General features: G+C 48.9%; 1 protein-coding gene and 1 non-coding gene across 2 annotated transcripts in view; both read left to right on the top strand.

The window, feature by feature from the left end:
- Positions 1–13,213, top strand: part of CEP104 (centrosomal protein 104) — an 846,942-nt gene that overhangs the window by 789,727 nt on the left and 44,002 nt on the right. The window contains exons 18-20 of the mRNA XM_069610252.1: positions 4,463–4,571; positions 5,588–5,726; positions 7,777–7,844. Coding sequence (XP_069466353.1) covers positions 4,463–4,571; positions 5,588–5,726; positions 7,777–7,844 — 316 coding nt within the window. The remainder of the gene's footprint in view (positions 1–4,462; positions 4,572–5,587; positions 5,727–7,776; positions 7,845–13,213) is intronic.
- Positions 5,789–5,930, top strand: LOC138475030 (small nucleolar RNA U109). The gene has a single exon (XR_011269226.1). It is a non-coding gene; the product is annotated as a small nucleolar RNA U109 (small nucleolar RNA).

Genomic DNA, 13,213 nt, shown 5'->3' with positions numbered 1-13,213 from the left:
AGCTTGGTGCCACACAGAGGCGTTGTTAAGGGGGCTATAGCGCCTGGTCTTTTGGTTTTAGCGCCAGATAGAATCTCAGGAGCTACAACTAAAAGGCTAGCTAGCCCCGAGTCCCGACAGTTCGGCCATTAGCATAGCCCCGGGTCTTTTCCAGAAGTAGCAACACCCCTGGTGCCACATGAACATTTAAGGTGGAGAGATGACACATGGTGAGGCCAGAGGCGGAGCTTGGTCCATTTAAAAAGATAATGAGAGGTGCTTGGGACACCTTAACAGATAATGCAGTAATCTTGGGCGCCTGGACAGATAATGCGAAGAGGTAGAGATAGAGATACATGGGCAGGCAATGTGAGAAGCTAGCAGCAGCAACAACCCTCCCTTTGCCCAGTGGCGTACAAATGGATTTTGAACCAAGCCCCACATCCCTTGCCCCTTCCCATACTTCTCATATCTCACCATCAGTTGTCACACAGCAACACCATAAATGTCAAGACCCAACCCAAAATAATACACGTACCCAGTATTTAAGTTGGAAAAACGTGGGCCGCAGCTGCTTTTTTGGGCAGAAGTTAACTTCCAGGTGATCTGAACACAGTCAATTAGCTTCAGGTATTCCTGTGCTGAGCTGGTGTGCTAAACTGCACCCGAGGAGGGAAAAGTTGACTTTCCTCCCAAGGGGTTTACCATTCTAAACCATCACCAAGAGTCCTTCTCTATCCTTCTACATTTACTCCAGACAACATACTTGTTACTTCACTGTTCTTGGCCCCTTGTTCACAGTAGCCTTAAACGTCTCACTTAACCAGTGCTGCTTGACACAAGGTGCTCTGTGACCCCTGTTGTGACCTTGTGGGCATAGATGGTAGTCCAGACACAGACCAGCTGGGAGCCACATAGTTATAACGACCAGGTATGCTTTACTTAACATATGTACCGTTGCTGTATTGAGTATATACACTCTTACACTCCAGCTCAGGCCCCCAAATGACACATTCAGAGCATTCACACGCAAGTACTCATCAACACTCTCCTGAGCTGTCAGTCACCTCATGCACCAACATTCGATCAGCATTCATAGATGGCCAGCAGGACAGGACAACATTCATACTACATAGCATCTCCCTCCCTACAATACAACACACAACCATTCTGTCCAGTCATAGCATTTCCCTTTCGACAATAGACATGGTCCTATAAACCAGTAGTGCGCTGGGCGTAGGCCTTACCGAAAAAGGTAGCGCAGTTGTGGAACCCATGTTTGTCAACCTCCTGGACAGGGGTGCACCCCTATTCATGAGTGTAGAGCCCGGGCCTGTCAATACAGACTGCCCACACCCAAATCACGCTCACTTTCTGCCAAGTGGCGTTACACAGCCTCAGCGCTCCTTGCTTGTTTTCTGTTCCTTGTAGTCTTTGTTGGTTTCTTTTATCTCGTCGCCAAAGATGATGTGACTTGGTGGGCATAGATGGCAGTCCAAACACAGGCCAGCTTCGGGCCAGTTAGTTATTAAGACTAGGTATGCTTTGTACAGTTGCGGTATTGTTACAGTTACTCTTTAGTATGCACATTGAGACCACCCACCGGCCATCCTCTTGCACTCCAGCCCCCAACTGACACATTCAGAGCATTCACACTCAAGCGCTCATCAACATTCTCCTGAGCGGTCAGTCACATCATGCTTAAACATTCTATCAGCATTCATAGATAGCCAGCAGGACAAGACGGCAGTCATACTACATAAGAGACATGTTTTGGGCTGGAAGGATTTCGACTGCCACCCCCTGTTGCCCCCCAACCATTTGATTTGTTAGAATTGCTGCGGCTGCATGCCGTTCCTTTGTGGGTATTCCCTAAGCCCCTCTCACCCCTAAACCCCTTACTTGAAATCACAATGACTCGGCCCTGTTTATTGCAACTGGACTCTGCCCGCGTTTAATACACTCGCCCACCTTACACGAGCACGCCGCAGGATGCAGCTTGCCAAGCGTTTGAGCACCATTGGCAACTGCTGAACCAATATGCATGCATTAGTAATGGCCGAACCCCAAACCCTCTCCCATAATGATAGGCTCACAACTTGTATCAAGTGTTGGCAATAAAAGGCTGTAGGATTTTATTGTACAGATATTGGTTATGGCAATAACAATATCACATATCATGATGGTATCATACTTTTGGGCACCGGGTCCTGAGGTTACCCCCTCGGACCCGTGCCGCCTTCTTGTGTCCCACGACTTGTTGTGGGAACCGTACAGTGCCTTGTACTTCTTTTTGTTCTTCTCCCCTTTTTGTAGGGTGAGCGGGTTCTGTGGTAAAGAAGCAAGAAGATTTGGAAGACACTGAGTAAATAGTGAACCTCCTGTTTGCTTGGGTCCCCGTTCAGGGACCACAAACAGATTGTGTTTACTCTGAGCATGCTGCTCTCATTTATAGGACCCAGGAAGGCCCTGGGTTTTTGTTGTGTATGTGGTGGGGGCTGCTGTTGTTGCAGCGCCCAGCCGGATAGCAGACTGTCTGATCCCCTGGTGGGGGCAGATCTTTTGAACCTGGGCCCTGCCTGATGGTTGTTTTCCTTATGGTGCTTAGCACCTTGCTGTTTGGAGGAAGGGTGAGATGACTGTTCGCACCTTACCCTTCTGTGGCTTTTGTGCTGCCGAGACTGTGTGTCTCCGTAGCTGGGGGGAGGAGAGGAGCAGGCACAGGGAGGTTGGGGCTGCCCCTCTCCCAGCTGCCAATGGTAACAGCAGTTACCCTGCCTCGCTTGTGGGATGCCCATGCAGCATTGCCCAGAACAACCATAAGCTTCGAGTGCTGTACAAAAGCGTGCCCTCATCATACCCAGGCCCACATCAGATAATGCACACCGTCTGGAGCAAAATATCCTGGGACTCTGGGTGCGAGCAGCGGGTGCTGCACACATACCCTCTTCAGGTGCTCTTTAACAATGTCTCCACCACTGCATTGAGCGTCCTACTGGTCTCCCCGGTGGCCTTGTGAGACATAGCCGCCCGGCAATTATGTTTTGCTATTACAGTCACCACCCCCGCCGCCAAAATGAACTCTGTATGGCCTAGCAAGTAGTGTACACGTACACACCACCGGAGTGTCCTGTGGCACATGACCTGACCACTGGACGTGGCACGCTGAGAGTGGGAGAGGTCTGCAGCTCGTGGACAGAAAGTCTGAGAAGCACTAGTAGCGACAGCATGAAGATGCTTCGAGTGCATGGCAGTGTTAGGAGCGCGAAACACATTGGCAACGCAGAGATCTGTGGGTGGGACGTAGACAATCAGTGTGATCCGCTTTTGACGCTGACTTTCAGGCCAGATGGGAAAGATGAAGACCCTTTTGAGACGGGAGCAGCTCAATGGCGCCGAGCTGATATTTTTTTTCCTCACCCTTCACAAGCGCTAATCCAGCGGCCTAAACGTGATTTTTCTCAGTGTTCTTTTTGTTAAAGGTATCGTGGACTTCAAAACATAGTGCTTCAACATAACACTGCTTGGGACTAGAAGCAGCACACTGACAAAGTATCATGCAAAATATAAACAACATGGAACATTGTATAGCTGGCAACGTGAGTTTTAGATTTAGAATGTTAAATGATAAATTATGGAAAGTATTTATTGAATTGTAATTTGATGTTCTAATGTTTGTGTATATGTGCTCGTTATTGAGTGTTTTACTTACTGTATATGGTTTTGTGTGCTTAAAGTGTGTTCAATAGCTAAGTGCACAATACAGAAGAGAAAAAACGTCATCGTAGCGCTGCTATTTGAAACTTGTATACAATCGTGGGTTAGGCTGCTATTGATAGCCCCAAGTACTCCATTGGCCCGGGAATGACCGTGCCTTTGTGCGTTTTAAGACGTGTTGCCGAAACATTCTCCATATCCCCCTTAGAAACATGCTCACTGCTGCTTCATTTAAAACACAATGAAGCTCGTTACACCCTCACACTCCGCCCCCACCCCTATTCACATTCTGATTTGAAAGCCCTTGCATTTCCCGCTCCTCCGGGTCAGGGAAAGGCCCCTTTGAGCGATAACTGCCGGGTCAGCCATGCATAAGCATCGTGCCTGAAGACGGATTATCGCGCTCGCCTCTGCACCCCAGGGGGCCACCGTCACACCCCAGCCCCCATTGACAAGGTTTGCTTTCCGGTGTCCACGGGGGCCCCACCCACTGCGCTGAAGCCTCGACCACTTGCCATTTATAGCGCGCAGGGGGCTATCTATGGGCAGGCACACAGCCAAAAGGCCCTGGTCGTGGAATGATGCCGGAGTCCGACGAGCGCGCTTCCTGGGCCCTGGTGAGTGACTCGGACTCCGAGCGCCTCGAGGCGAGGAGACATGTTTGGAGAGCCCCCATGCTCCGAAGTGGCATGTTCGGGTGTAAAGTGCTCCTTTGCCCTGTCATGGGAGCGGAGTCTGGCTAACATGGTCTCTCCTTCGCCTCCAGCTTGTGCATTTTCTGTGGGGAGAAGGATAAGTCGTTCACGGAGGAAGGCCTGGATCTGCATTACTGGAAGCACTGCCCCATGCTGAAGAGATGCGAGCACTGCAAGCAGGTAAGTGTGTCTGCGTCCCCGCCACTCGCAGAAACTTGGCATTCTTCAGTGTGTTAGATACTGCACTGGGGCTGCTCCACGCTTGAAATGTAACGGGTTGGTCGCCTTAGTAAAACACATCAAACCGAATGCATTCATTTAACACTGTCGCATTGATAAGTTGACCTTTTTGTGTTCATGTTAATTCTCTATGTACCGGAAGGCTGAATTCCTGTAAATACTGCCGATTCCCACCCCCCCCCCCCCAACCCCCCCCAGAGTCGCATGCGACTTCGCTGCGTGGCATCTGTTAGGGGTATTTCCACATTTTACCATAGGAAAAGTGTTGGTCTTGCTGAAAATATGTAACATGGGGCCACTTTGAACATTATGTCCAGGAACTCTTTTGGTTCCTAGTCCACTCCTCCATACCCCCTTTACCCCCAGCAACGTCCGGCTAGGCTACAAGAACCCAGTGCACTGAGCTGCCAGTTCATTTGGCTTGTCAGTCCCACGTCAGTCCGGGCTCACTCGTTCTTCCTCGCCCAGTGACTCGAATTCCATTAAATTGGGGATTAGAATAACACGCATTATTTACAGGCCTACGATTTTACCGTCTCCGTGCTATTCATTGCTTTATAGAAATGCATGTTTAAGTTGAAAGACACTACAAAAATGGTTTCCCGCTTCAAACAATCTTAAGGGGTGGTTTACAAGCAGTACACACAAATGGTGTTTTTTTCCCTTTGTATATTTACCGCAATGCAGACCTGCTTTCCACATTTAATTTTGAATATTACCTCCGAGCAATCGACTAAATATTCGTGAACATGTGTACCATCCGCTGATATTTGTTGTGTGGAGCGCCTTTGGTATGCCCGTCGAGCTGGGACAGAGTCAGTCACTGCCTGACGCGACGGAGTGGCCGATCCATGTCCCCACCGGACTCTGAGGCTCCCCCCAGTCTGACGGCTAATCCGCCCCGCATCCCGTGAGACCACTTGTCCCAAGCTCACTGTTCTTGTTTCCCGCTGCAGGTAGTGGAGATCGCCAGCCTCACAGACCACCTGCTGACCGAGTGCGACGGCAAAGACGGCTTCGGCAAGTGCCCGCGCTGCACAGAGGCCGTGCCCAAGGAGGAGCTCGTGGGACACATCAAGTCCAAGGAGTGCAACCGTGAGTACTCGAGGGTTTCTCCTTATCCGGGCCTAACTGTGTATACATGCATGCATGCTTGCACGCACATGGGGAGATCTGCCTCACGCCCACTTTCCATAATAGAGTGTGGCGGGCCCAGGAATGTGCTAGAGAAAAGGCGGAGCTATCAGGGCCACCGGTCTGCCAGCACCGACTGAGTGGTAGTATATACCTCCTACATACCCTGCACAGCAGTTTCATAATTCCAGTCAGTACACACTGCCAATGTGTGTTATTCTTTGCAACTGTATTTCCATGCATATTATCCATATAGTGCCAAGAGGCCATGAATATAGTATGAATATAGTAGTGCTATATCAGACCCAATAACGCTTATTAACATCTCTCGTATAACCACCTGCATGCCGAGGCCTGCCCTGCCCATTCTGATGAGATTGGGTATGAAGGAAACGTGCACAGCCTTTGCCCCAATGAAAACTTTTGAAAATAAATAGTTGGGCTCAAAATAAAGCAATATCGCATGACGTTCGCGGAGCTCGGCGCTTCTGCTGGGCATCACCGTGTCCAGTAAAGCTGGCAGGCTCGCTGTGTCATTTATGGGAGGCCCATCGCTTCCTCCCACACACAGGGCAAGCAGAGCTAATGCTGTATTCCCCAGGCTGTGACGTCATACAAGTGGCAAATGGCTTTACGTTGAACTGGTTTGGAGTCCTACATGGAGGAGGCAATATTTTTATGACCGTTTATTTGGTAATTGCTTCCTATGGAAGCCAGCCACGGCTGGCTTTTTAACAGTGTGATCCTGGGCAAGATTTGAGGTGGTTCTGAAACTAGCAGCATGTGGCGGATTCCGAGCTAACATCAAATGGGGAAAAACACACCTTTCCTTTTCTTCAGAGGAGCTAATCCAACATTCCAACTGCCTAATGCGGACATCTGCCCTTGCCCCAGGGCCACCGACAGAAGATATGCAGGGACCTCTTCAGAATGACAGGTGTGGGGCCCCCTGGCATACAGCTAGTGGTGGCACAAGGTTGGAGTTCCCCAAGTGCCTGTGGCCAAACTACCCTTGATTAGCCCAAGTGTCTGCTCTCAATTTCCCGACATCCCAGAAGTTACCAAGGCATTACAGTTGTGACTAGGCCAGCTGCCCTATCTTTAATGCCATACCAATGCTCCTCTTTAACCCTAGCACCAACCACTCGTCTCTAGAACTCCACTGCCCTGCCCATCCCCCCGGCACCTAACTATGACAGCCGAATGCCCCATGCAGATCCGCTGTGCCCTCTGGGAGAATTCATTGCTTTCAGAACTACAGTATGATGGCACCCCACCTGTGGCACTAGTGTACAGCCAAAATAACAAACGCAAGTCGATTTTATTTCGGCTCTGCTTTGGGTAGTGGCTGTTTTATTAATTTCTTGAAGTAACCTCCGACCATGACTTCTTTGTGGGCCTTTATTTGGAATCCCAGACGTATTGATCCCCTGTGGTTCTGTTGTGCAGTTCCAGACTTGTCTCAAGCCATAAATAAAGTAGTTCTGCAAACCTTTAATGTGCATTGTGCAGCCAAGCATCATAAATATTTCCGAAAGATAAAGCCTTGCATTTAGAGGGCAAACCGACTTTGCATGACTCGCTGTTAAGTGAGTCATTTTATCCTCGGTTAGATCATGCCACCTCTGCGAACTGCAGTCAGTCATGGCAGCTTAGTCAGCTCAAGGCACGGCCCAGCCCCGAGCTGGCAGCATGGCGCACCTCCCGCGCACTGGCTATCGACCATATGCAACCTAGCAAGTGATGTAATGGGGCACGAGGCGTCATTACACCTCTGGGTGGGACAGCTGTTAGTCTTTTCTTGGACAGGTTTCCACAAAAGGGATACGGCTCTTTGCAGCTTTTCTTGCTTCGTAGTCGGTTAGGCCTACTTACTCTAAGGAAACCCTGTGAAGATGCAGACACAATGTGTGCTTCCATTGTGGAGATAAGTCTGTGTGGAATGGTAGTAACTGACGAAGCTATCTGTAGTGTTCATTCCCCAAGTGAATACAACTTTTTTTAATTACAGCTTCAAAACCTGAAAGAATTGCAAATCGGTGTTCGCTGTGTCATGAGAACTTCACGCCAGGAGAAGAGGTGAGAAGGGGAATTTCATACTTTAGTTCTTACTCCAGAGCTTTTTCCTCCCTCCTACTTAACAGTGTGGGGACAGTAGGCAGCAAAGGCAGGAGAGCTAGTGTCTTCTGCAGAGGTCTGCAACTTGTTGCTCTTCAGATGTTTTGGAATATGACTCCCATGATCCCTCTTCATTGCCTGTCCTAGCTAGTGCTAATGGGAGTTGTAGTCTAAAACATTCAGAGACACAACGTTTTCAGGCCCCCATCTGAAAAAATGGGTCACTCTTAAGAGGCACATCTTGGATGAGTTGGTAAATCTGGCAGAGCAGGCCGCCTTCATGGACTTAATGCTCTGCTGGATTTAGTTATTTTCTGGAAGGTGCAGTAAAGGAAACAGGAATTTGGGTAGTCTCCATGATCTTTGACATTTCCCGTCCCATCTGGAAAATACATCATCATCCCCAGTTCAAGATGGCAACCTCGTGTACGAATCCATCATTGCAATCAATCCCTATGGTTTCCACATACTTTTTGCAATTGAAAAAGATAGGTGTTAAACCATAGGGATTGAAGCCGCTCTGGTCTCATGAAAATTAGGTGTGGTTGGCGATGGCAAAGGTTTTCCTACTCTATGTGCTACTCTTCTATCTTTAATCATTTTCAAAATGTAAACACATACGATTAGGCAACCTTTCCATATTTCTTTCAGGGATTTTGTTGTACAAAGCACACCTGGTGACTGAGTTTCCAAACATTTAATCAAGAACCCCCTTCATAGGCAGTAATTACCAGGTCAGGTGAAGACCAGGGGCCTGATTTATGCACAGGCCTTGTTCAGGGCCAAGGTTCATGACTAGACTCTGCAATGTGGTCGATTAAGTTGTTTAGTGATATTAGCTCCTGGCAGTTGAGAAATGACATGGTTGCCGTTTCACAATTTAAGAAAACTTCTATTGAACAAAATGGCTGCCATGGACGTAGGGAGAAAAAAGCTACAAGGAATCCCTTCTCCCTATACTGCTAGGTGTCTGTGGGCGAGTAAATCTACCATGCTTTGGGATTTCCACTGCTTCCTAGTAGCGATAGCCCACACTCAGCGAGACAGTCAAAGGATTAAGAGGGGGCCCAAGACCAAATTTAAGTTCTCACTGTCTTTTATCAAACACCATCTCAGTTGGATCTATGAGGCATTGCCGATTTTTAAAATTTGTAGTTTTTTTACCAAATGGCAATTCCGTCCCACTTTTTTTCTGCAGAAAGGGGGGGGTGGGCTCCTAAAACCCCCCCACCCCTATATACCTTAAACATACCTACTATATGTGGTTAAAAGGGGCAATACATTAGGTAAAGTCGCCATTCGCCAAAAGTGTGGCACACCTCTGTTATGGTAGGTTTAAGAAATGCTTGGGGGGGGAGGTAAAACGGCCATCAATCACACATTCCATGGCACCACTCTGTAGCCACCCCTGGAAGTACTACTTACTCCAGTTCAGAACCAATGATCACTGCTCTCTGGATTTGCATCAGCTGAAAGGCATGTTTTGCTGAGGGTGTCTTTGTCTTACAAGACAGCACTATTTTATAGATAGCTTTGGCAACCCAATACAGACAGCTCTCAAGGATACAGAAAACTACATACAGTTTGATCATGATTGGGAGGTCATCGGTGTGTGCAGTTTAACATCCTTGTCTGCATCTTTGAGAGCTGTCTGTCTTGGGTTGAAAATAACACTGTCTTGTGGGCCCTTGGAGAAATGTTCTTTGTGTTGAGCAAGGTTGTAACACCATCTAACACTTGCTACCTCGGGCAAATGTGGGCAACCTGCTTCCTTTAAAGGGAAATCTTTTTTTTTCCATTGCATGAATTTGGATATTTTAAGGACTATCTTCGGGCTCTACCAGTTTGCGGGTGGGTGTCTCTTGGTTGCTCTGTATAGTCTCCCAATGGATTTTTGGAAGGGACAGGGTTGTCAGGGCTGTTACCCATGCGGTTCAGGGGATGTAGAGTTGAATATGGTCTGGCCTCCTAGGACTGCCCCGAGCGTGGCAGTGCGATTGTCCTCTACCATGTGGTTGACATAAAGGTTGGGGGACTCGAGGATCCTCCCATACCGCCTCTCGTCCCAACATCCACTGCAGGGGACTTTGCCGCAACACACTGGGATCCTTTTAGATTATTTTTTCACTCCTACCATCCTCCATCAAACACATCCCTACCCATTCCTTCCCATTCTTGTTAATCCAAAGATTTGCCAACCAAACCTGAGTAAGAAGGCTGCGGCATCTTTGTTGAAAGGAGTTAATTTACAGGTGATCCATATCTGACTGCCAAACCTTTGCATCTATGCAGAGCTGGCATACTCCCCCTGTAAGGAATCCAGATTCCCTTCAAGCAGCACATGAAATAAGGTTTGTTACCCATTCATCTTTTGTTTCTGGCACGTGCCAGTTTGGTTGTCTATTTTCTTGCAACAGCACATTTTGCTTCATCAATTCTTCTTGCACCTGTAAGATTTCTAATTTCTGCTTCCCATTTTCAGCCCTCTTTTTTTTGCTTTTTAGACTCCGGGCTATCCCCAAACTCCTTTACCTTGGGATGCTGTTTGCTGGACCTTTCTGGCCATGACAGTGCATTGCTCCTTGTAAACACAGTATGACTCTGCTGTAACTTCCCTGTAAGATATTATTTTTGTAATACAACACAACAGTTGAAGATAGTATCCATACTGGGTATATAATTCATGGTCCGGGTGGGTGGGATACAATTATGCTCTGGCGAGCGACAACGAGGAATTTTCCCTCACACTTTTTGTTGCCTTTGACCCATAATGCGCCTTTGCTTACACCGCCCCCCCTTGCTGGTGTCCTCTTTTATGGCATACCCCTCATACCCATATTTGGGCATAGGATATTGCAAGCAGGGTGGCTGTCCTCACTATGGAAAGTTGGCTTCGAGGCTTTCCCGCATTCAGCAGGACCCACTTGCATTTGCCCCCTTACCTGTAGCAAATAAACCTTAATGCCTAATGATACGATTGTGTCGGTCACATGGCTGCGTCATCTGCACCTGGACGGTGATATGTTCCATTTCGACAAAATGTTTTAAGCTGGGTTGTAATTAGTTGCATCAAGGTTGAATGCAAAACATGGATAAGGTTTTGGTTTGCAACGGTCACTTGCATTCCCAACCCCCCAGCCTTTCGTTTGGGAGGTTTTCTGCTCTTATGCACACATGTTCCTTTTCTTCCTCCAGCCCTGCAGTCCCCCTTCATCCCATTGCCCATTCTCTCCCAGAATGATATGTTTAAACAAAAAGGAAAACGTCAACCGCGACAGCATGGCTTCTCCTTGTGAAATCCAAATCTGGGTTAGCTTGTGGAATCTGCTTAGATCACATGATGTGCATAGGCCGACATCTAGTGGAAGCTGCAGAGTATTACAGTTTGTTTTTCGAAACTCGAAAATGGGCGTCGACACAGGGCGTGCCAGTATTACTATCCCAAGTGTGACTTCCACTGTACCCATGATCCCTCGCGCGTGTGGGACCCTCAGATTGTTTTTTCCGCCATACTGGTCGGAAGCATCCCGCGGAGTTCCCTGGCCTTGGCCATAATTTTGCCAAAATATCGTTATATTTCCCCATTTCTCCACCCCAACGTCGAGTCACTGAACTTCCACACTCGATGACGGCCCGGAGAAGAAATCGACCGTCGAGAGCTGCATGGCGGACTTGTGCCTCGGAAGGCCTCGGCCAAGGCCTTAGAAGGCCTCTGGCCTCGGCCTGGGTCTTGGAAGGCCTCTGGCCTCGGCCCTGCAAGTAGGGAGAGTGGGGGGTGGTACATACTCTACACTCTTAAATATATAGGTACATTCTTATATATTCCTACACTCATTAGCCCGCTGCAACAGGGTGCGTATGGAGGATACCCCTTTCCAATTTTGCCCCAAGTGCAACCGCAAGTACCCTTGGGTTGACACACGCCACGTGCAACCTCTGCTTGCTGAGGGACCATCCCGAGGCGAACTGCAGAGCGTGTAGTAGGTTTAAACCGAAAACACTAAAGGACCGTTCGATCAAGCGTTGGGCCCACCACGCCAGGCGTCAAGAGGCCATGGCAGTGGAGGGCGCCTTCAGTGATGGCAGCAACGCCGTGCTTTCAGACGGCGAGGGCAACGTGGCGTCGAGAGACAGCCAAGCGCAAGTCCCCGACCTCGGAAGGTCGTCCGGCAGAGCGTGTAGTAGGTTTAAACCGAAAACCCCCTGTGACATAAGCCTACCCACAGCACTTCCACCAAACACACAAAGTCCCACCGAGACTCGATGCACACGTCGAGCTCTCGGAAAGAGGCACACAGAACGGTCCACCGAATTGGTGTCCTCTGGGCGTTCTTGATCTAGATCGCCGCATGACTCCAGGCAGCCATCCACTGTTGCCAAAAGTGCCTTGCTCCCTAAGGTAACAGAGGTTTGATCGTCGGAAAACAAAATCGACCTCTATCCCTAGGTCGCACTCCAGGAGTCGGCGTCAGCAGACCGCATCACGGCTGTTCCCGAGTCCCAACCTCCACATGCGAGAGATAGGGACACTACCCCCGAACCTCGACGCCAGACGTCGAAAAGCTCTGAAGGGGCCAAAAAACTGGGAAAACACTCTTCCACCCACGGGGAGGAGGGAAAACAACAAAAGAAGCAGTCTCTGCCTTCTTCCTCACCTCAGAAGCAGTCAGACAAGTCTCAGTCTTCTGTCATCCTAAAGACCCCTGCACAAACCAATAGGTCCAGTCAGGATAAAACAGGGAAACTCTCCCAGGAGAGAGTCATTCCCAGCTCAAGAGAATGGTCTAGTGACGACATAGACAGAGTTATGTCAAGGATGTCATCATCATTGGCACTTCCTCTCATACCCCCGATGGGGCATCACCCTCAGGCTCTAGGGACCCAATACCCCCAAGTAAGAAGTCCCGGGTTGAAGCACCAACAAGGTCTTCGGACCCTTTCTGTATACAGCCCTACACTCAATATCATGAAGATCCACCTTTTAGTGAGGATCCTGATTTGGGCATGTTGGAAGACCAAACCGGGACTGGCTACTATGGGGATGACGAGGACCAAGAGGAGGAAGAGGACGACCCAGGAACCTACAGGGTAGACAAAGATCACCCTGTTACCGACTCCGCTGTCGACAACCAACCTCTCTTGAATTGTCCAGAGCGGCAGAACACTTCCACATTGACACCCAGGGAGCACAAAAAGAGAGGGACTTTGCCGAAGAGTTAGTGGGAGAAAGTAGACCTGTTTCCCAGGCCATCCCTATCCTTAAATCGCTACAAAGGAGGATAGACCCTGCACTTGTAAATCCCAACCTCACCAAGGCAGTAAACCCCAGG

Source organism: Ambystoma mexicanum, chromosome 8 (genome assembly GCF_040938575.1).
Source record: "Ambystoma mexicanum isolate Mex_15411 chromosome 8, UKY_AmexF1_1, whole genome shotgun sequence".
Lineage (NCBI taxonomy): Eukaryota > Metazoa > Chordata > Amphibia > Caudata > Ambystomatidae > Ambystoma > Ambystoma mexicanum.
Note: the sequence above shows the minus strand (reverse complement) of the source record. Positions and strands in the feature narration are given on the sequence as shown.